At 39.9% G+C, this 23,014-nt stretch overlaps 1 protein-coding gene and 1 long non-coding RNA gene across 2 annotated transcripts; one reads left to right on the forward strand and one right to left on the reverse strand.

Moving 5' to 3' along the window:
- The first annotated feature begins 2,166 nt into the window (after nucleotides 1-2,166).
- Nucleotides 2,167-18,142, forward strand: LOC122456822. Its single transcript, XR_006275908.1, has 3 exons — nucleotides 2,167-2,177; nucleotides 6,178-6,183; nucleotides 18,021-18,142. It is a non-coding gene; the product is annotated as an uncharacterized LOC122456822 (long non-coding RNA).
- Nucleotides 9,775-13,855, reverse strand: FZD10 (frizzled class receptor 10). Its single transcript, XM_038373413.2, has one exon. The coding sequence runs from the start codon at nucleotides 12,806-12,808 to the stop codon at nucleotides 11,051-11,053; it is 1,758 nt and encodes a 585-aa protein (XP_038229341.1). The 5' UTR covers nucleotides 12,809-13,855; the 3' UTR covers nucleotides 9,775-11,050.
- Nucleotides 18,143-23,014: the final 4,872 nt, after the last annotated feature.

Below are 23,014 nucleotides of genomic sequence, written 5' to 3' on the forward strand. Positions count from 1 at the left end.
GTGTGGTCCTACTCCACATGATTAATGATGACAGAATCTGTCCCTTATTAGCTTAAACACAAGTTCTGCCTTAATAAAGATTGCAGGATTTGGCCCAAAATATTTCTGATAACTAAAACCCAAACCTTATTTGGAGGTTATTAAGTGTCAGCATTCCACATGGAACCAATCTTAGGTGCTACAGAAAGGAATATGGAGCATATTGTATAAGTGCCTTAAAAGATTCATTTTCTGCTCCAGTGGATCAAGAACCCTGAGTAATTTTCAGTTTTCAAAACTGTGATCAAGCAGCAATTTAAAATAAAGGAAGCCTTAGAATACACATCCCTTCAAAGTCCTAGCAATGCAAGCCAAAAAGGGGTGTATGTTTCATTTATAGCATCCAGTATAACTTATTGCCAAGAATGGTTAACAGAGATTACAAAACCTTGTAAGGTCTAAAGTTCTGAACATGATTTTCCATCAAATCTTCTCTCCCAGCCACATTGTAACTTGTTGCAAAATGACAAGTGGACAATTTCAGTTTATCAAACCATGAATAATGCTCTTTGTGTCATTAACATGGTTGCTCCTTATCTCCACAGTAGGAAGATACTGCTAGACTGAGCCATCAAAGGTAATATACATGAGTTTGAAGGGTTGTTTTTGTAAACACAGGTTTCAGAGTAGCAGCCATGTTAGTCTGTATTCGCAAAAAAAAGGAGTACTTGTGGCACCTTAGAGCCTAACAAATTTATTTGAGCATAAGCTTTCGTGAGCTACAGCTCACTTCATCAGATGCCTCCGGTGAAGTGAGCTGTAGCTCACGAAAGCTTATGCTCAAATAAATTTGTTAGTCTCTAAGGTGCCACAAGTACTCCTTTTCTTTTTGTAAACACACTTTTGTTTTCAGTATGAGTCGGCTGACCTCAACTCATATCTTGATTCAAGAACCCCAGAAATAAAGGTCAGCACACAGCAAACATGGCTGCTTAATATTTCACCACCCTAGTGATGCAGTGTAAGGTACATAAAAGTTAGATAACCATCCTCCACTTGAGGTGGCTGCATTTTAGCTATGCTGTGTAACATCTGGAAAACACTTTGGAATCCTTCAGAAAGAAAGCTATTATATAAACAAAGAACAACTTTTTGTGGGACCTGAGTGCAATTTCTGGAAGAGGCACGGGATCTAATGGTAAAAGTAGTGTGGACAGGGTGTCAAGACTGGAGGTTTTTATCTCCAGCACCAGTAGGAGATTGGGTTCTATGGTGGGTCAGAGCAGTGACATGGGAATCAAGATTCCAGGGATCCAGATATTGCTACTACACTAGAAAAAAACATCACTAATGATTCTCTATCTTGCCCTCAGATCTCTGCAGCGACAGCTTCTTTAGGATTGTCTGTGTCGCCCCTCTTCCCTTCCTGCTATTTTGTTCACTCAGCACCTTTATCTTCATCACTTCCTATACCTAATTTTCTTTCCTCCCATGATGCTGGCACCTCCTGAAGGAATCTAGTATTTGCAGTGTTTAAATTGGCCCTGCAAAGATACTTTCCCCCCAACCCTCTCACTACCAGTGAAATGTGCAACCCCAGAGTGCTGTCCTAGAGAGGTAGGGGGTGATGAGGTTTCTGGTATGACTTGCAACACCATATTCCCTCTCATCACCCACCTCTCATTCAGTGGAACTGCAGCTGATTCATTGCTTTTCAGGCCTTGTACAAGGTGAGTAGATGTATGCATATGAAGAGGAGGGGGAGAGCAAAATTTGATCCATACTTAATTTACTTCCTTTTCCCTTTATGCTATAAATCCTCACAGAAAATCTTTGTTTCTCTGCAATGATCTAAAAAGGCAAAAAATGACAAGGATTACAATTGCCTCCTTATAAAACACTCCTCAAATGCTGTTTAATATCATGGTTTGTGATTTAAGGAAGGGGGTTATAATTAGTGATGGGCAAACTTCAAAAGGTTTGGATGTTTGCGTCAGATAAGACCCCAAAAGTTTCTTGAAAACTTCTTGGTTTTGATTGGGCCATAACTAGCATCAGTGCAATATGTAAGCACATCTGTTCCAATCCCAGCTGGAATCCAGAAGAGCAGAGGTGCATGAATATGTAAAATAACATGAGGGAAAGGTCATGCTAAGTTTTATAAACTTCATAAAATGGTCAGCTTGAGTTCAGTTCAAGTTATGGGGAAAAGTTCAGGTCAGTTTTTTGTTTTTTTAGTATTTGAACTGGTCCCCCTTCCTTAATTATAACGGGGTTCAAATAACATTTGCTGCATATGAAAAGTAACCTTGTAACTATCATAAGTAACAGTTGAGTTTAATTAACTTGGGAATTGTGTCAGTGAATAAGAATGCAAACTCAGCAGTAGTGCCCTTTACATAAGTATACTGCACCCACTACAGCAAATGCATGAAAAGAATGTCATGTAGAACAGCACAAGTATTTCACTTCAGTTCAACAGACACCACAGAACAATGGGGGGAGATTTTAAATTGGAGCGCAAGCCCAATGAAAGTGTGACTTGTACCCCGAAACTCCTTGGGTCTTTTTGAAAATCTCTCCCTAATAGTTAACAGACATATAAAGTGTCTGTATTTTCATGAAAAGAAAAGGAGTACTTGTGGCACCTTAGAGACATAAATTTGTTAGTCTCTAAGGTGCCACAAGTACTCCTTTTCTTTTTGCGAATACAGACTAACACGGCTGCTACTCTGAAACCTGTATTTTCATGAATATAAAAGGAGTACTTGTGGCACCTTAGAGACTAACAAATTTATTTGAGCATAAGCTTTCGTGAGCTACAGCTCACTTCATCAGATGCATCTGATGAAGTGAGCTGTAGCTCACGAAAGCTTATGCTCAAATAAATTTGTTAGTCTCTAAGGTGCCACAAGTACTCCTTTTATTTTTGCGAATACAGACTAACATGGCTTCTACTCTGAAACCTGTATGTTCATGGGAGCTGACAGCTAGCCTTTCTGAAATAGTAGAAAAGGTTTAAGGCCTTGAAGCAGCAAAGCATTTAAGCACATGCTCAACTTTAATAAACGTGTCACCCCACTGAAGCCAATGAGATTCCCACATATTTAAAATAAAGCCTGTGCGTAAGTGTTTTGCTGCATAGGGCCCTAATCCTCCAGAGTTTGTGATACAAAACTCAAAGTCATCTCCTTGGGAGCCACACACAGATTAGGACTCATGAGCAGGCCCAAATTTGCATCTTAAAAATGACTAGTAAAATATGAGACTAACAAACGGCCAAGAAAACAGAATTTCTATAAAGATGAACCAGTTTTACAGCAGGCCAATGTCTTTTTTTTCAAAATAGACCACAAGACATTCTGATTTAATTTGTGACACAGGCTAAAAGTTTCAAAAGTACGCAAGTGACTTAGGGCTGATCTCCACACAACTTTGTACTGATTTAACAAGATCTACATTTTGGTAAACTTACAGAAATAATCAATAGCATTATAAGTACATTTATTCCCATAGCGCTGTGTGTCTAAGGGGTTGCTCCTAACATATCAAAACTGATCTAGTTAACTATGTGTAGAAAAGTCCTTAGGAGCCTAAGGACTTTCAATGAAACATAAGTACTTTTGAAAATGTTACTAACATGTCTGCCTTCCAAAAATAAACATACTTCAGCAATGTGAGATACAGAGGAATGAGCGATAAATACGGGGACGATGCCTAGTCTAAACAGTAGAATTGGTACCCTCCCCTCCCACACCCCATTCTCCCCCGAAAAAAAAACATGGTTATTTTTAAAAAAAAACTATTTTTTGAAATATGTCAAAATTCAAATTAAATTTTTCGATTGTCAAAACAACTAAAAAAATCAATAGAAATTTTGATTTAATTTTTGGGTTTTGTTCCCCCATCAGAAATTCAGTTTTTGACAACAAAATTGGTTGATAACTGAAAATTATGAAAAAATTTGACAGCTCCACCAAAAATGGTTAAAAAAATTAAAAAGGAAAGGGATATGGAGGAGAGTCAAAATCAAAACTGTATAAAAGGCCCAAATTTCAGCATCGTGTTTTATAGTTTTATTAAATAACTTTAGTGATAGTGTCCCATGCTTTACAGTTTTATTAAATAACTGTAGGGATAGTGTCTGATATTTATTGAAAGCTAAATCAATATCAAACTTTGGTAAAATACATAGACCAACTAAAGTCTTACTGTTATTTCTCACAGATGGATGTCAGTCCCAGATGATGATAAGGAAAAAAATAAAGTTACAAGCATAAATAAAGAAAACAAATGTTGCTTTTCTGAAACAAAGAAATGTTTCCAGGTTTAATGCCCCCTCTCAGAATCTGCTGCCCATCTGTGAGGTTCTCTGGGTTCACCAGAACCGTTGGCTGCTTGGAATTTTGAATGTTTATTTGCTACCCCTCTTTCTCTGGAAAAAAAGATAAAACAAACACAAGTTTTGAAACAGCTGTTAGTTAACCTTTAAAAAAAGTTCAAAGCTGCTGGCCACAACCACAGAAACATTTGTGTGGGCAAATGAGAGATTCAAAGGATTGCTTGATGAGGCTAGTGAGGGAAGAGAGGCACATGGAGATGAAAAAGGCTGACCAGCAATGCATGAGAAGAGAAGGGAAAGAGAGTTGCAGCAGATCAGTGAAGAAAAAAAGGAGACAGGAAGAAAGCAGACAAGGACAGCACTGTGGACCCAACTCTACAAGGTGTTTTGCACCTTTATTTCTTGTCAGAATTTCAAGATCAGGCCCTCGGACGAGAGTGGGGGTTTCTGTGATGCAGGAGTGGTTATTAAAACTGGTCAAAAAAATTCTGATGGAAAGTTTTTCCATTGGAAAATGTTGATTCGTCAAAATCGAAATGTTCCATGGGAATGTGTTAATTCTGATAAAATTTCATTAAAAACAAATCAAAATGAAGTGTTTTGATAAGGTTCCAGTCTTGAGTTGATGAGAATGGAACATTGTAATATTTTAAACAACTTTGCTTAGATATTATTTTATATTATAATATTAACATTTTAAAACATTTTAAAAGCTGAAATAGAAATAAAACATTCTGATTGATGCTAAACACTTCCTATATTTTTATTTTGTGGAAGATTTCAAAACTAGATGTTTCATTTTGATTTAGAATGAAAACAAATTTTGAAAAAGTGGAATTTACATGAAATTTAAATTCTGGGTTCCCATACAACTCTAGTGGAGATCTGAAGCCTGTAAGCCCAAAGCCCACTGAAGTCAGTGGGAAACCTATTGACTTCACTAGCAAACACACTGACTCTCAGCAGATCAGATCCATGGAGAGGGCTATGGAGGAACTGGAGAATAAAAGGAGAAACAAATAGCACAAAGCAAAGCAAATTCTTTTTTTACAAACAGTTTGTTACAGTAATACACCATGAAGCCCAGGCTTGCCTCCTGCAAAACTCCCAACTGCTCCACATTGGTAGTGTAAGGAAGAGAGAATTGGGCTCCCAGCTGCATATGCCTGGGCCAAACTCTTGCTCTCAAACACACTGGTGTAATCCAAAGTGACACCACTAACTTCAATTTACATCTGCATAACTCAAAGTAGAACGTGGATCCTAGGTCTGTATACCATGCTGATGTCCTGCATACACAATATTAACAAACCACCAGAGCCTCATTCTTGTTATTTATTTGGTCACTAAACACCTTGGTGGAATTAAAGCTTTATGATGTGCCATTTCTAAAGGTATCTATAACAGTTCAAAAGCAAGACAAAGTACAATTGAATAACATTATTTAAGCTAAAATCTGAAACACCAACCATGTCCCAACTCTGTTTTACAACCTGTTTCTAGTTTCTCCTAGATGAGCATGAAAAAATACACAGCACAATTTAAGGCGAACAGTCCAGCAGATTGCAAACTGCTCTGTGTGTGTGGGGGAGGGGGAGGGGGTGCGGCGGGGGGAGAGAAATTGAAGCCATGCTTAGATTAGCATCCAGTCTGATTTTAGCTGGAGTTAACTGAAAATAAAGCTTTATAGAGGGAATGTTGATCCCACCTTCATTGTAACAGCACAAACAGTACCACTGCAATATGGTTTTGGGTGAGCTGAATAAAGCAGTGTTTTGTAAATGAATAATGACCTTTGCTTAAAGCCAATCAACCTCCAAGTGTGTTAAGAGAGATGAAATAGTGCTGGAAGGCAGTGGGAGGTAGAGAGCCTCAAAGTGCAAACAGGTGCTGATCTCCCTTCAGGGGGGGACTGAATGCCACAGACCTTACGGGCTTGTCACTTCTGATCAAAGCGAGCACCCAAGACCACATAATCACCGTCACCCACCTTGTAAAGCATCCATGATTATCATCTGTCAGTGTTAATACTTGGCCGTTCTGTCTCTTAAATACTTAAAACATTACACGAGGCTAACATTTCAGAATTTTTTTTCAAGAAACGTGTAAATGTTTTTAACTAAAATGCACTGAAGTTCTCCCTTTGAGACCATCTGTTGTAGAAGACCACCTGTCATCAAAAGACCACCTGAGCACATAATACCCCATCATTACAGTGCTACCCCTTGAAGCCACGGGTTTTAAGTTTAGGATAAGAAGGTGTGTGTTACAGACATTGTTGGGTACTGGTCTTTTCATATAGTTTGAAGCCATAGGGTGACAGCCATATGTGAATAATGGCTCATAATAACATACAGTTGAAATGCCACTTCTGGAAAATCTGATCTGGGCTCTGAACATTATATTTGAACTCAGTTGTATTCTCCCAGTTGTTGTGATACTTTGGTATTCTAGGTGTTAGATCTGTCCAATGCACCACATCTTAAGTCAAAGTTTGAACCTATTGGGTTGGATTCTGTTTCCAGTTACACCTGTTTAAATCTTCTGTAGTGGTGTGATGTAAACATCGAGTACGTGTAAGCTGAATTTGGCCCATTTGTTTTAAGGTTTCATTCTTTCCAAATCCTATATTTTACCCTTCACCCTCTTAACTCCTAACCCTCTCTGTAATAAAACAATCAAAACCTAATCCACTAGGCTCCCAGGTTCCTCTCCTTACTAAACTAAACTTGATCCATATGAGCTTTTCCACCTGGTACTACCACATATTAGACACTACCTGAATGAGGTATCATAATCTACATACTTTGAGCCAATGCTGCCCTCAGATGTGTATGCGCAACTCCCCACTGAAGGCAATGGGACTTACACACATATATCTGGAAGATGCATTTGGTTCTTGATTTGTATTGCCTGATAGACTAGCCAGTTGTAAAGACTCCTGTGATATTTTTGGCTGAGCAAAACTACGAAATAAATATGACTGGAATGCATTAAATCTTTTTTCTAGAGATGAAGTTCTGAACTTTTCTCCCTTCCTACTGAAGTTTACAATGAAGCGAATATTTATTTTGTTGAAGTGCACTGATATATAAAAATTATCCATCCATGGGGCAAAACACCTGGAATTCTTTATGGAAAAGTCCTATGGAATATAATCAGGACGAAGCCAAAGATTTCTATAGAAACTTAACAGGATTAAATAGAAATGTCTCTTAAAACCTAGAGAAATTAGTAGCGAAAGAAATCCTTTCTATAAGTTTCAGAGTAGCAGCCGTGTTAGTCTGATATTCGCAAAAGAAAAGGAGTACAGGTGCCACAAGTACTCCTTTTCTTTCTATAAGTGTGTTTTTCTTTTTTTAATCACTCTGTAGAATTCTAAAGCAGGAATAAGATTCTCTATTCAATTCTTAGCATTGTTCAGAAACCTATTGAAACGTGATCATTTCTAATAAATGCTATCCCATGTTTCCATAAGAGATCTAACATGGGCTTCGCCACCTTCTTTTAGTAGCAACATCAATACTGTTCCAATAGAACTATTAGAGGATGCAAGATAGTGGAAAGATGCAGTGTTGAAGCTAACTCATTCCTGAGATGCCCTGCAAGGCAATCATTCTATTCAGGTATATTTATAGAACATTAAGGGCTGAGTTGATAACATCAGCATCAATATACTTGAGACATCCAGCTCGCTTACCCATACCAGAGATTAAAAAAAAAATCAGTACTTAATAACAGTAAAGCTTGGGGTTAATATCCAAATTCCTTGCTCTAATGTTAGCACGTGTACAATTGACATATTTAGCTAAGCACTCATATATGGTATCTTTATAAAAACAACTTGTAGTCCCTGCTCTGTTAATACTAAAGGGCCCACACTGAAGATAATTGATTAAACTCTTTTTTGCAGTTGAATGGAAATAAGGTGTACATTTTTAACAGTGAGAGTAATTAACCACCGGAACCATTTACTAAGGATTGTGGTGGATTCTCCAACACTGACAATTTAAAATCAAGATTGGGTGTTTTTTTTTAAAGATATGCTCTATGAATTATTTTGGGGATGTTCTACGACCTGTATTATGCAGGAGGTCAGACTAGGTATCAAAATGATCTTCTGCCTTGGAATCTATTAATTCCATCACTGCTTCCTTCACTTTCAAGGCAGGTCATTCTGTTTACTGTTCCACAATTACAGTTTACCATGAAAAGAAACTAGCAGCAATTTATTTTTTAAGTGTTACCAGTCAGTGGACTTTGCCATATAGTGCATAAACCAGTAAGTGGGATGTTGATCTTGGCTGCTCACGTACTTTAGATTGCAGTCTAAAAACATTCTCTAAATACATGTCTATCACTTATAAAACCACTCCTAATCTTTATCCTGAAGAGGACATAGTATTTTTTATAATGTAGATCCAGTATTGGAAAGGTGATCTACACAATGCTGAGTATTTGTGGGCTTTCTGTGTTAACTGGCATTATGAAGTTTCTTATTAGGGAAGCTGTCCCCCTTAGTATCTAACATAACTGTTCTTAACTAGAATGCACACAGATCTGAAAGCATTAATTCAGTAGTTTCAGAACAGAATGTGTTTAGAGCAATGTCCTAGTTTGGCTCCACCAGGGTGTGCTCTGACAGGATTAACTCCAAGACATCTACAAAGCTTCATTCCAAACAGTGGCACATAGACACAAAGCGGGGGAATAACTTATTTACTGACAAAGATGGGGAGATTCTATATTGCAAGCTGCTTTGTGTGCATTTTAGGTATTAAGACATTTAATAATCAATCCATGATTTTTGTAACTCAAGTTTCTAGTCCTTGCTGGGAACATTTTATACAGATGACAACAAAAATTAGAAAAATGTATCTGCTGCCTATACAGTTTGTTATAAGCTATTAGCCATTATGGGGCAACTGTTGTGGGGATCCCAGCTCTACCAGGGTCCTTCTTTATAACATGCATGTCCTCATAGAAGAGCTCTCAGGAGCGTGTCAAAAGAAGATAAATTGAATTAATATCACACCAGCTAATAGCCTGATGGTTAACTCCACAAAAGGCTTAATGTTCACACACACTCCACTGTATACTTTTGGTATTTGCATTTATAATTGTAACTTCATCAGTTTACACTGAAGTACAGTACTATGTGCAATCTGTATTTATTGTTCATGAACTGTTTTCCCCTACTGATCTTTTCCCAGTCTCTTTATGGTTATGAATACACTATCTTTCAGTACCATCACCAGGAAAGAATCTTTGTAATGTACAGGTTGCATTATATAAAATAGTGCTGAAGTAATTCAGCTCTCTTTAACATGCTGACTATGCCCTCTGGAGATTTTAAAAGGGTTTTAACCAAGGATCATTGTTGTAATCTCTGTGCGTAGTAAACATGGTATTATACTAAATCACTGGATATCTATTTTAAAGCTTCTTCCCATTCAGTTCTCTCAGTTGCAAAGATTCATAGAAAGACGCAACTTAAAACTCTTTATTTTTTTTCAACTTGCAATTCCTTCTTTTGCACATTAAGGGTCAATCCGATTATACTTGCAGTCCTTATATGTCAAGTATAACATATTAAACACTGTGCTATATTCAAAATGTGCCTTTAGTAAATCATTGAAAATTTTTTTTATTAACCACAAAGCACATGATAGAAAGTTTAGAGCAGACAAGATTATCAAACTAAAGTACATAGTTTATTTTTTATAAAATAGTGGAGCATGAAAAATAACTGTATATTACAAATATATACAGCAAATAATTGTGCCCTTCCAACACCAGTAAAGAGCATCACTCAATACAAAGCTTGTCTTTGCAGAATCTAGTGCTTCTTGATCTATTCATGGTGAGAATTTGTTTAACAATAGAAAGAGTCAATAAGCCCTTTGGGTCTCTTTGAATTGACCCCCCCACACACTTTTTTTTTTTCACAAATCAGTCCAAACGTGTATAACATTGGCTTGATTTCCATTAAAAAGCCACAACATTGTAACACTAAAGGGTTTCTGAGGACTAGACCTCTTAGTTCTTTTGTTAAGAGATTTCTTTTGTTGTCTTTATGTACAGCAAAATACTTGTTTCTCTTTTCATGTCATGGTAAGAAAAAAATGTATTGCACATTATTCTTATTCACAAAGTTTGTGTCTCATGCAGGAAGTTTTTCTTTTAGTGAAAGAATATTGGTGAGCATTATACATTGTAGCTATTTTTCAAACCCACTAGGCTGAAGAAGTGTTTTAAAGGATTTCTCTTTTCTTAAGTTAGCACAGAAGTTGCTTTCACTTAGGCCTCTATGGAATTAAGTGTCCCCAAAAAGACACAATTTTCAGTCAGGCTCTTAAAAAAAAATCATAGCTCCGTAAAACTTGATTATATCTTGTTACTTAGAAACCTGTAGGAACTCCAGCTCAGCTACATATAAAGATTACACATAGTTTTTTTTATCAGAGGGCTGGATGAAATATCTTACTACAAATTAGTAACAGAAGAGGCAGCTTTAATTGACAATATTCCTTTCACTGAAAACCTTTTCCTAAGTACATTTACCTTCAGTTTATCAACAGGTCCTGAATTTCAGTGTCATACATTTTTGCCTTGATTTGCTATACCATTCTCTGACAAAAAGCACCTTTTAAAATTTTTATTTCTGATTGCTACCGTGAGCATTTATAAGTCTCTACAAACTGAGATACAGTTTTCTAAACATCCTGTTCATACACAAGTGGGTGGCTGTAATGCTGATTCATATTTTGCATGGTGAGTTTTCTGTGGATGTTGAGTTTTTTTGTAGATTCCACTATTTGTAATAACACTTGCAGGTTTTCTCCTACTTCTCTTCTTTAATCTCTGACTGCAAACATTTTGCCAGGATTGAAGAGTCTTGGAAGTCCAGATCCACATACCACTAGTAATGCCCACAACCAACAACATAAAAATTTTCACCATGAAAATTTCTACTGCAGGAATGGAATTATTCATCATGCAGTCCAAATGTTTAGTTTGATTGTTCATCTTGCATTTATATTGCATTGCCACAATTTTCCAATAATCCATGTTAAGTCTTTCATAAAAGTAGCAAGCTATTACACATGTAGCAGGCACTGTATATAAGACTGAGAAGACACCAATCCTGACCATAAGTTTCTCCAACTTGTCTGTGTTTTCTCCACCTGTTTTCATCACCCTCCTGATATGGAAGAGGGCCACAAAACCAGATAGAATAAAAGAAGTGCCTATGATTAGATAACAAGCTAAAGGAATGAGTACAAACCCAGTCAAGGCATTTACATCCATGCTTCCAACATAGCACAATCCTGTCAGTTCATCTCCAGCTACCCTTCTCATAACTAATATCATTATGGTCTTCACAGCTGGAATGGCCCATGCTGCCAAATGAAAGTAGCTACTGTTTGCTTCAATTGCTTCGTGACCCCATTTCTTCCCAGCAGCCAGAAACCAAGTTAAAGTCAAAATTACCCACCACAATGAGCTTGCCATACCAAAATAATATAGGACCAGGAACACAATGGTGCATCCAGTGCTTTCCAGCCCCTCCTGGATAACATAAAGTTGACCACTGTCTCTGTCACAGGCTATGCTCTCAGCGCCTGAAAAGAGGCGAATAATGTACCCCACAGAATAGACACAATAGCACATAGAGAGGAAGATGATGGGCCTTTCAGGGTATTTGAAGCGCTGGGGATCTATCAGAAAAGTGAGTACGGTGAAAGCACTGGAAAAGAAACACAAGATGGACCAGACGGCAATCCAGATGGCAGCAAACCCTTTGTCATCCTTGCTCCAGTAAACATCAACCCCGGGTGTGCAGAGTGGGGCACAGGAAGCACTCTTTCCCACATGGTGGAACTTGCCAGGATTTTCACAGGTGGCTCTACTGAGGCTGTCCTTGGGCTGCTGCAAATCATGACCATTGCTCGGCCGCTGTGGCCTGAACATGGGTGGCAACATGCTGGAGCCTCTGGGTGGCTCATCCGATCCGTTGTTAGGGGCTTCCATGCATAGGTAATTGGGGTCATTCTTGTTGGGCAATTTGCTGCAGTCTAAGGAGTCCGGCCACTTGAAATTAAATTGTTCCATGATGGGAGAGCACTTCAGCCTGGCCTGCTCACACATAACCCTACAGGCTGGGATTGGCGTGGAGACCTGCTCTGTGCACATCGGGGCATAGAGAGAGCAGAGGAAGAATTTCAAGTGGCTGTGACAGCCATACTCCACCAAGGGGGCAAACTCATGCAGCTGAATGGCAGCTTCCCTTTGGTTCTCATGTCCCATCAGGTTAGGCATCCTCGTCATGTTGTACCCTATATCCTTGCACATGGGGATTTCTATGGGCTGGCATCTCCCATCGCCCGGGCGGTCAATGTCCAGGGAGCTTATCCCAGCGCAAAAGCAAACCAGACGCAAGAACAGCCAGAGGGTTTGCACGACGCTCCTGCTCGCCGGCCCCATGTTTGCCGCCGCGACACAACGCCCAGCCCCGCGTGCAGCCGGCGCGCGGGTCCTTTCCAGGCGGCGGAGGGGAGGGGGGGGGGGTCAGTCCCGCCGCCCCACGCCTCCCTCGCCGGAGAGCATCGCCCCCCCCCCCCTCCCGCTTTCTCCGGGGACGCTCAGCGCGCGGGGCAGAGGCAGGCGGCGTTCGACGGGGTCAGCGCAGCCCCGGGCCACGAGCCCGCTGCCGCGCGCCGGTCTCAGCACAAGTCCGGGCTAGTCATTTTCCAGCCCCGGTGGCGCCGGGAGAGGGGGGACTCGGGGGAGGCGAGAAGCGGGGGGGGGCGGGGGGGGGCAGTTTGCCAACAGCCAGCCGTGCGGGAGCCACCCCCAGCCATAGAGGCACGACACGTACTGCGGGGATCCCGGAAACTTTCTTCCCTCCCGCTTCCCCCCCCCCCACCCCCCAGGCTTGCACTTGTGAGCGCTTCCTCCCCTCTCTCCGGGCACAGGCAGAGCTCTTGGCCGGCGGGTAGATCCGGGCGGTCACCGCTTCCACTTCCACATGTCCCAGGCGGCTCTGGGTGGGTGCCGCGGTCTCTCCGGCTCCCGCGGACGGGTCACCGGCTCCCACGCTTTCCTCCCCGGTGGGGGTGGCTTATCCAGCTGCAAAGAGAAAGGAGGAGAAAACATCTAAGCCATCGGCGAGGGGCTGACACCCTCCCCCTTCTGTTTTGGCAACGGCTTGGTTCTTTCGCGCTGGGCAGGGCAGGGCTGGTGCTCGTCTCTCCTCTCTCCCCGCAGCAGCAGCAAGTCCTGGGGCTGTTGCAGCTGGTTTTTAGGGGGTGGTTGTGTCCCAGGATTTAAAAAAAAAAAAAAAAAAAATCCCTGTGCAGGATCCGCCTTGCAGAGGACGCCCACTTTGCATGAGAAAGGTGAAGCTGACACGGTGATTACTTTCCAATCACTCGGAACGCCTTGAAACCTCCTTAAGGACCCCTACAGGTTTTCCTTGATCACCACAGATAAAAAAAGCCTCATTTGTTTCTCACTCTCTGTCTTTTTTCTCCCCCCCCCCCCGGCTTACCCCCTCCCCCGGGCCCTTGAAAGTTTAACAAGATCTTTTCTCTCTCTTTAGACCCCTACCGTCCTAATTCAGGTAGGAAGGAAGCCCGGGGAAGCTGAGTTTTAAGGATGCTTCAGACTCCTTGTCTCCTAGACAGGGGGTTGAAGATGGTGCCTCCTTGACTTTCCTTCTTGGGAGGGGGTAGGAGTGGTGGGGGAACGCTTTAGAAGGGAGGAATTAGGGAGGGAGGATGCATTTTATGGCAAGTGCCATAAAGTCTTGGCTGGCAGGGTCATAAAAGCCGGTTGCATTGCAGTAGAATCTCATCTGCTTACAAAATTTCTGCTTTGATTGTGTCGAATTCGTAAAAGTGAACACCGGAGTCAGGACATCTGACATATAGAGAATAATTCTCTCTCTCTCTCTGTTTTAAACTCACAGTATCTGAATGCACATCAAGCGAAACTAGCAGATTCCCCCAAATAGGAAAATCAGAGAAGACTAGAGAGAGACCTTTAGGAAAGTGATTTTAATCCATAGGGACAAGACTCTGAGATTTTGGAGAGGAAAGGGTAGCAGGACAGATAATTTTAAAATGAGTTGGCTTTTTTAGTTACTGGTTTGCTTTTATTTTCAAAGTAAAACTGATAGGATCATTTTGATTATTTTCTACTAATAGTAGTTGGAGAGCTTATGCCAGCAAAACTCCCATTGATCTGAATGGATTTCCTTGGGTAAGAACTGCAGGATTGGGCTCTTATAGACTATCCTCTCGAAGGTATAATGTCAATGAAATGAGAAGTAAAAAAACAACAGGCACCAAAAATAAAATGCTTAGTTGTTTATACATATAATACTCCTCATCCTTGCCTCCCTCCCCTGCACTAACTGATCTCGACACAGATAGAATAAGACGGTATGATTTGTAGATTTTGTTTAAGCCCAGAAAGGACCACTATGATCAAATCCTAAAAGGTGAGCTTCACTTTTTGTTTTGAGTTCAATTTTAGACCAACATATTAATGAAGAAAGAAAAATCTCTCTCTTCATTCACACCCACACATACCCAGGGTTTTTCTCCATTAGGGCCTGCTTCTTATCGAAATGAACACTGATTCTCCTGGAAACTATCAAACCCCGCAGGGTCAGAGTTAATACCCACCCACCTCTAGAAAGGAAACTGTTGGCTTCCTCGATTGTGATAAGAGTGTAATGGATCCAAGAAAGGGCAACAAATCAGGGCTAATATTTGCTTCTGAAACTCTGAAGATGCTGACAATGATTGTCTAGAAATAAAAGGTCCTTAATTAAAAAAAAAGTTTTAGACCAGTGGATACTTTTCTTTAATGGCTTTCCAGTGGATCCAGGAATCTCTCTCTGAAAGAGATCAGACTGATAAACTATTGCGTCTTATCACATTGATCCTTCCCTTGGTCACTTCTAGATTCATTCGGAAACTGTTATGAAGGCAGGCAGTGTTACCAGCAAACAAACAAAAAGGCCTTATTTATTTAGTTACATTGCTGTTTCTGTGTGTGTGTGTGTGTGTGTGGTGGAGCATTTCCATTCTTCATTAATCTAAGCTGTTTTCTTAGTATTTGTATGCACCCTAGATCCTCTTCTAGAGAGCTCGGTTGGGGGTGGTGGGGAAGTGAAGGGGAAAGCATTCATAAGGGACAAGCTACCTTTTCTAAAGTGAAATTGAAATGACACTTGAGATGAACATTTCTGATACAGTTTTTTTGTTGAGCTTGATTAGGGTTTTTTGCAGAGATGGGTTTTTGTTTTACAAAGTCCTTTATTGTATATCAAAATCCATATTGAAATAATACAGAAAAAAGAAATTAAAACAAAAGTTTGTTTCCTTACTTTGTACAGCTCTTGATAACAGCCACTTCTTTTCTTATTTTTCTTGGAGGCTAAAAGAAAATATAAATGTGAAATGTAAAAAAGAAAAAAAGTCATCCTTTGTAGGAGTTATGTCTCTTAATTGATGTTTTATGTGCTACTTTAAATCAGCTTGGTTTTTTCTAGCTATTATGTTAGCCAATACAACCCTCTTCAGATCATTTATTTCTGTTTTTATATTTTTTTAAAAAAGAAAGCTATCCAGAAACGGGCCCCATTCAACCAGCCTGAGTCAGAGAAACTAACAAACAGAACATTATTATAGAAAAATGAGGGCTCTGAGAAATCAGCAACTGGAAGATAACTCTGTAACTAATAAATGAAAAGAGCCTTTTGATGGCTCCAGCTGAAAAGATATTTTATTTTATTTTTTTTCCTCCTGTGTGTGGGATTTGAGATGTGTGATTCTATGAAGCAGCCAGGCACCCCTGCTGCTAGGCCCTGGCTAGGAGTTGGCCCCCCTCTGGCAAATGTTATGGAGAATTGGGAGGAATTTTATGGCTGTCTTTTCCCTCAGCTCTTTTTTCTTTTGTCTTCTTTGAAGAATGACTTTAGACATTTTATTTACATATTTAACCATGGATGAAAGAGGAAAAAGAAAGCATTTGGGCCGTTGTGGGAATAGTGATATGTTTAAATTAATGGAAATCTTATTAGGCCTCTACAATTTTAAGCAAAAGGTTTTTAATGAAACTTTATAATTAAACATGATTTCAAATAATGTGCCAACTCACAGGAAAGATGCGTTTTCACCCATAGTCATCCACACAGACCCCAAAATATGCAGAAGAATCATATGTACTTCAAAGTCCAGCTACTGTTCCATTCTATGCACAAAAAAATTTAAAACTGAATATTTAATGAAGCATGTCATAATTTTAACCATAACTAAATATTTTGTATACATAATTTGAATACAGCATAAACAGGGTAAAAATGGCATGGCAAAGTTTAATGCTGTGTAATTTATTGTAGTGAAAGTGTAGTAAAATACTTCAATGCGGATAATGTTAAAAATCAAAGTTGCATCTATTCTATACGTATTAAAGTCAATGGAAATTAGAGTGCTAGGCAAGTTTTTTTGAAATGGGATTAAAGAAAACCCAAATAATCCCTCTGAGATAAAATGCTCTGACTCTTCAACAGTAAAGAGAAATTAAATGATAGGCTTGGAGAGTTGCAAATTAATTAATAGGTTAAACATTTTTAGAAAAACACTGTCAATTACTATCATAACAATAGCGTGTCATAACAAAGTGCATTGCTTTTGGTGAATCTAAAGTTTAAAAATTGTGTGGCTACCACTGTAAATCATATTTAATGAAGCATTTCTAGTCAAGTGTGCATTAAGGAGAGACGTTTACTTTTTAAATAAAGATCAGTTTGAATATTAGTCCTGCCCAATAACCTTTCCCCCATCCATGTTCATATTAAGAAAGGTACTTTTAAAAATTCTATATCTGATACATAGTGAAGGCCTGTTATTTACCCTCACTTTAATTCTGGTAGCTGACTGTAAAAAATACAAAAATAAAAGTTATCCTTAAAGGAAATAGTAGCTTTAAAAGAAAAACAGCACATACGGAAAAGAAATGCTGATAATAATTACTACAAGTCTATCTTTCCTGTTTAATTTCCACTCAAGATATTAATCATGCCAATGGTGAATTATATTATTATATATATATTATACAGCACATGTTTATTTTTCAAACCAAATTGATTTATTCTTTTTTCCTAATTTCAAACTTTCTCTTGCTATTTTAAAATGATATTTAAATAAACAACACATATCTTATTGGTAGGACAGGCTGCAGACCATGAAAATGTCGAATATCTATATACTAAGTTAAAACACCACCACCAACACTAGTTAAAAGATTAAAAAACAAAAAATAAAACCCACATCATAAATGGATGAGGGGTTTGTATAGTGTTGCTCTAATACAATTTAGCCAGCTATTTTAAGGGCACTTCCCTTGAAATGTGGTTTGAAATATTACCAAAGGTTCGATGGGGTGCATTAGTGTGAAATGCAAATCAGAACATTTCTTTAATCCCCTTTTCATGGCCTGGCTTCGGATCAGTGGCATCTAAGGGACTCCCCACTGATTCTGGCTCAGGAGGAACCATTCACGGGGGCAGCTTCTCTCCTCTATTCCCACAGTCCAGAAAACAACACCACAGACAGACACCCTCCAACTAAATTAGATTAAACTCCTTCTCTTCCACAGCACATTAGTCTTTTCACTGCTCAAGATTCATTATTCAGCTACTCCTAATTTAAAGATACAGTATCCCCCCTCCCCCTGAAGAACAAAACAAAACAAAAAACAAAATAGAAAAAGGACATGACATCTTTATATATAAATACTTTCAAATTACAAGGATATTATCAGTTTAAAAATATAGGCCACATTAGTACACGCCTATCCAGAGCACAAACAGAATCTATACCTAACAGAGACAGGCCCAGTAAAACACACACGAACTTGGTTCTTCAATATTCATCTGTGTTTAAAGTTCATTCATAGAAAAAAACAGTAATGAAATAAAAAGTCCAAACTCTTCACTCAGCAAAAGTCTGTCCCATTTAGGTTGTCATGAACCATATTAAAAAAAAATTGCTATAACCCGAGTGCAGTGTTATTTGATTTGCATTTCTTCTTGTGTGCACTTTTTATATAGTGACTTACAGACACAGTCAGATGTAGGACAGTGAAGGAAAAAGGACTAGTAAGAACTGTACTTGGTAGTTAAGGTTAATTATTATTATAGTTAGGGTCTAACCATTTCCCCCTCCTTTACCCTCCTCCACAAACCCTTACCCTGCAGGGATTTCCCTACACCCTACCTCTGGGGGTGTTTACCCCCCTGAATTCCCCAACACCCCACTGCCCCCCCAGTTTTGTGAACTAGTTACATGCAGTTTTGCCAATTTAGTGATTGTTTTGAAATTTGAATTGAAATTGAAACATTAATACAAACTTTAAAAGCATCTAAAGTGTATCATAAAATACATATATCTGAAAAAGTATAATAGATTTGAAAAGTATGAACATAGACTAGCTTCCTTATACAGCTGCTGTTTTTATGACCATGTCAGTGCATTCATTTCAGTGATGTGGGCCAACCTAATAATTTCAAATTATGATTTGTAAGCAAGGTCTAAGTGAGCTCTCCCTGACAGCTAGTGATGAGCTGGGGGATGGGGGGAAAGGCTTCAGGACCAGATTGTATTTACATTCACACCTAATCTACCTAGGTATCCAGCAAACAGAGCTGTGTTGCCCAAGTGATAGATTTTGGCTGAGGTTGGGTTACAAATCACTTGAATGTGGGGGGGTGAGGGTGGGGGGTGGAATGAAATGTTGTTGTTCTTATTGTCTGAGTAAAGGGCAGTAGAACTGTACTCAGCCTGTGCCAATTGAGGGCATCAAGAGAGAGGGTGGGGGACAGGTGTTTTGCTTGATGGTCTGCCTGAGTCACAAGTGCTATTTGACCTGCCCCGCTCCACTCTTTAAAGACAGAGCTGATTTAGGCTCCATAGATAGGCTTTTGTTCTGTTAAGTGACCACTACAACTGAAATAAGGTCTAAGTGCTTAGATCTGCTGTGAGACAGTGTTTCTGTGGAAGAGATGGCCCAGCTGCACTAGCAGCGAGTTTCCCCCACTGAGAGCTCAGCTGAAATCACTGAGAGCTGGGTGGAACCTCAAGAGACCAACTTGCAGAGGTCACTGTGGCAGGTGGCAGCAGAAGGTGACGGCGCAGGGCCATTGGCAACAAAGCGATGGAGTGAACGGTGGCACTACGAACAACAGTGGCCAGAGTGAACAGTGAGCAGCTGGAGGAACGAGCAAGGTACCTTCTTGCTCCCCACCTGGGAGGTGAACTTATGTGAAAACATCTCTGAACTCTGAGTCTCCACTGACCAAGGACAACACCAGTGAGTGTTAATGAGCTGTTACACAACACAGTTCATGTGAACAAACATGGCTGTGGCATCATACTTTCTATTTAGGGAAGAGATACCATATACTACAAACTGGAGGCCAATGTTAAGTGCATTGTCACTTATTCATCCTGAAGTTGAACACTGGTTCCAAACAAGACCAGCAAATGCTCACTATCTTTCCGCAAGAAACTCAACTGACTGGCTAGATGCATGTGGTGCAAGACTCAACAGTTGAAAAAGTGAAGAACTCTCACTGCATTCAGATCATTTGCATACATGGCTGATGAATGCACCAATGCAAATGATCATCAAGTATTAAGTCATTGTGTACATTATCTTGATGTCAGTGGTAGGCCAGTACATGCATTTCTAGATGTTCAAGTTATAGAAGACAGATTGGCTGCATCTGTGACAACCCACATCTTAGAAGAGTTAAATGCTTGTCAATTGGACCCCAATGCTGCTTATGCATTTGATGGAGCTGCAAACTTCTCTGGAAGACATGGTGGAGCTCAAGCTTTGCTCAGAGAAAAGTGTAACCCTAGTCTCTCCTATACACACTGCAGAGGCCATCTACTCCAATTAGTGCTAGTACGAGCTGCAGACTCTTCAAAAGACATTTAAAAAGCTATGCATTTAATGTCTTCATTATATTTTTTTTTCAGCGAAAGTCCAAAAAGACTGAATATCTTGGAAATTATAGATGATACAGTGGGACTGAAGTTCAAATTAGTCCAACCTGGAAAAACCCTCTGGCTTTCTCATGAGCGATCCTTGGCTGTTGTCTTAAAATTACTCCAGCCATTATTACTGGCTTTGGAAAGTATCTACCAAGATGGGATGGATCTAAGTAGTGAGGCTGGTGGATTACTCTTGGTACTATGTTCAGAGAAGACTATTGCTATTCTCTGTCTTGTAAGTATACTGTTGAAACCACTTGGGTCATTAAACAATGCTATCCAGGCATCTGCTACAACAGTAGTATATTTTTGTCCACCAATAGAAGCTATATTTGGATCAATCAGAGAGCTATCCATTGAAAAAGTACTGGAAGAAGCAAAAACTTCAGTCCAGAAGTTGACTAATGAAGGCATTTATATTGAATCCTTAAGTGAAGAGGACAAGAAGTGTTTGTTAAGACAACTGAAAAAGTACACAGACTTGATTCTTAAAAATCTACAACAGCAACTTAGAGAGTCTACTCAACCTCTACGTAGCTTTTACAGATCCCATCTTATAAAACACCAACAGTTGAGTGGAATGAGGCACTACCAGCAATGGGACTGTCATGTGCTCAAGACAGAACAGAGAATTTGAATACAGAGTGGAATATCATACGATGAATGAATGAAGATTTGACTTTAACTTCTTTTTTATCATCACTAGTGGCTCGACCCGATCTTTATGCTGTTTCCTGGGCTGAAAGAAGTAGGAATTCATCTCTTGCTACTCCCAGTCACAACAGCTACAGTTGAGCATTCTTTTTCATCACTGAATAGAATTTTGTGTTTTGAAAGAAGTTGCCTTCTGCCTGATCATCTGAATGAACTAATGAGCATATCACTCGAAGGAATGGAAGTACCGGACACATGAGAAGCCATCAAAGATGAATGCATTGCATTCAAGAAGTTCATTAACAGAGTTGTGCAAAATTATAACAAGAAACCAAGAAGGATGTAGATGTAGTGCTTCATAGAAGGCTTGAGTAGCCAACTTCAATTTGTGCGATGATTTTAAAATCTAATAAAATGATCATGAAACATTTTTCAGTTTTTACTATGGTGCCATACAGCCCACCTTCACCCTCATGATCTAACCCCTCATTGGCCCTGACCACCCTGTAAATTTGAATACCCTCCCTAATTTCAATTCCTGGGGAAAACACTGCTCACCCTCCATCCCCACCTATCACTTTTACATATATGGAGCTAGATTCTCTGCTGCATCTATTTACAGCTGCCGGATTCTCTGCCTCCAGGGCTTCTCTAACTCATGCTCTACCTCCCATGGCTCCACAGTGAGATTTTGAACATGTATGCACGTGCGCGCATGCACACGCACTCCCCCACACCCTCTATATCTATCTCAACTGTTTGAGCCTGTGCCAGCTGTCAGAAATATTCCAAGGGACAATCTACTGGCTGGGGATCACTGCAGTGCACCACATTCTGCCTTCTCTTTTTCCCTGTACCAGGGACTGGAGGGAGGAAGGCATAGTAGCCAGCTACACCTCCCTGGGGAGCAGCCCCAGACAGGGGTCTGTGGGTGGTCTCCATTCCCTATGGGTTACCTGAGCAGTGCAAAGGGAGAGGAAAGGAGCAGGGAAACTGTCCCAGGATTAACTACCATTTTATTATCTGAGATTGAGAAAATCTACTGTGCTACAGCAATGAGTCTTCACTGCTCCTTCTATGTTTGTGAAGATGGAGATGGCAGAAAAGGGTGGTTAGAATATTTGTAAGAAACATCTAGTGTTGAGTGAGCTGTCAAAGACATTTTACTTTTGAACTTCAGGGCTGGACCCTGAGAGTTGCGGAGCACCTACAACCACCACTGAAATCAATGACAGTTGCAGTATGTCTCAATCTTAGGGCTTAGCGTATGAACATCTTGGATAGTAGGTTTTAGCAGGCCAAAATGCGTATCCATATCTGTTCAATATGGATGTCATTAACCTGAGATTGCAACAGCATGAAAAAGTCAAATATTGGCTCTTCTAGGTCCCCTAGATTTGTTGGAACTCTTCATATCCAGACAATGACCTTGAGGAATCCATCCCTCGCTGTCACTAGAATTTTGAAGCATCATAGTCTCCCAGCTGGCCTTGTGTTTAGCTCTCCTGAGCATCACTCTCTTTGGTGTTCTCTCTAGTATTATGACTGACTTTTAATTGCCTAGCCAGTGTCTCGAGCAACTTGGCATCTGTGGTATAGGGAGGGAGGGAGGGACCTTTAAAAATAAAGTTATGATACTAAATACAATTATTGCTACTACTGCTACACGATACTATCATACTTACTAGAGGTCAGTGATGGCTATTCCACTACTCCTAGATATTACTGGTGGGTGAATCTCCAAAAGCTGAGAGGTTTTTGCCCAGGGTCAATAAGTACACAGAAGTCCAGATGTTCACCCGAAGCTTATCCAAGCCCTGCGTGTATGAAAATTCAGAAGGAAATGTCCTGAAAAGAGACTTTCTTGTGAAGTTTCCAGGATTTCTTATTCTTCTCAGGCCAGAAATACTGCATAGACAGACTTTCTCACAGTTTTCCAAGAAGGGGAGAGATGAAGATGTTG

Source organism: Dermochelys coriacea, chromosome 15, assembly GCF_009764565.3.
Source record: "Dermochelys coriacea isolate rDerCor1 chromosome 15, rDerCor1.pri.v4, whole genome shotgun sequence".
Classification (NCBI taxonomy): Eukaryota; Metazoa; Chordata; order Testudines; family Dermochelyidae; genus Dermochelys; species Dermochelys coriacea.

Excerpts from the sequence above, each read along its gene's own strand:
- FZD10 (XM_038373413.2), bottom strand. The coding sequence starts at position 12,808 with ATGGGGCCGGCGAGCAGGAGCGTCGTGCAAACCCTCTGGCTGTTCTTG.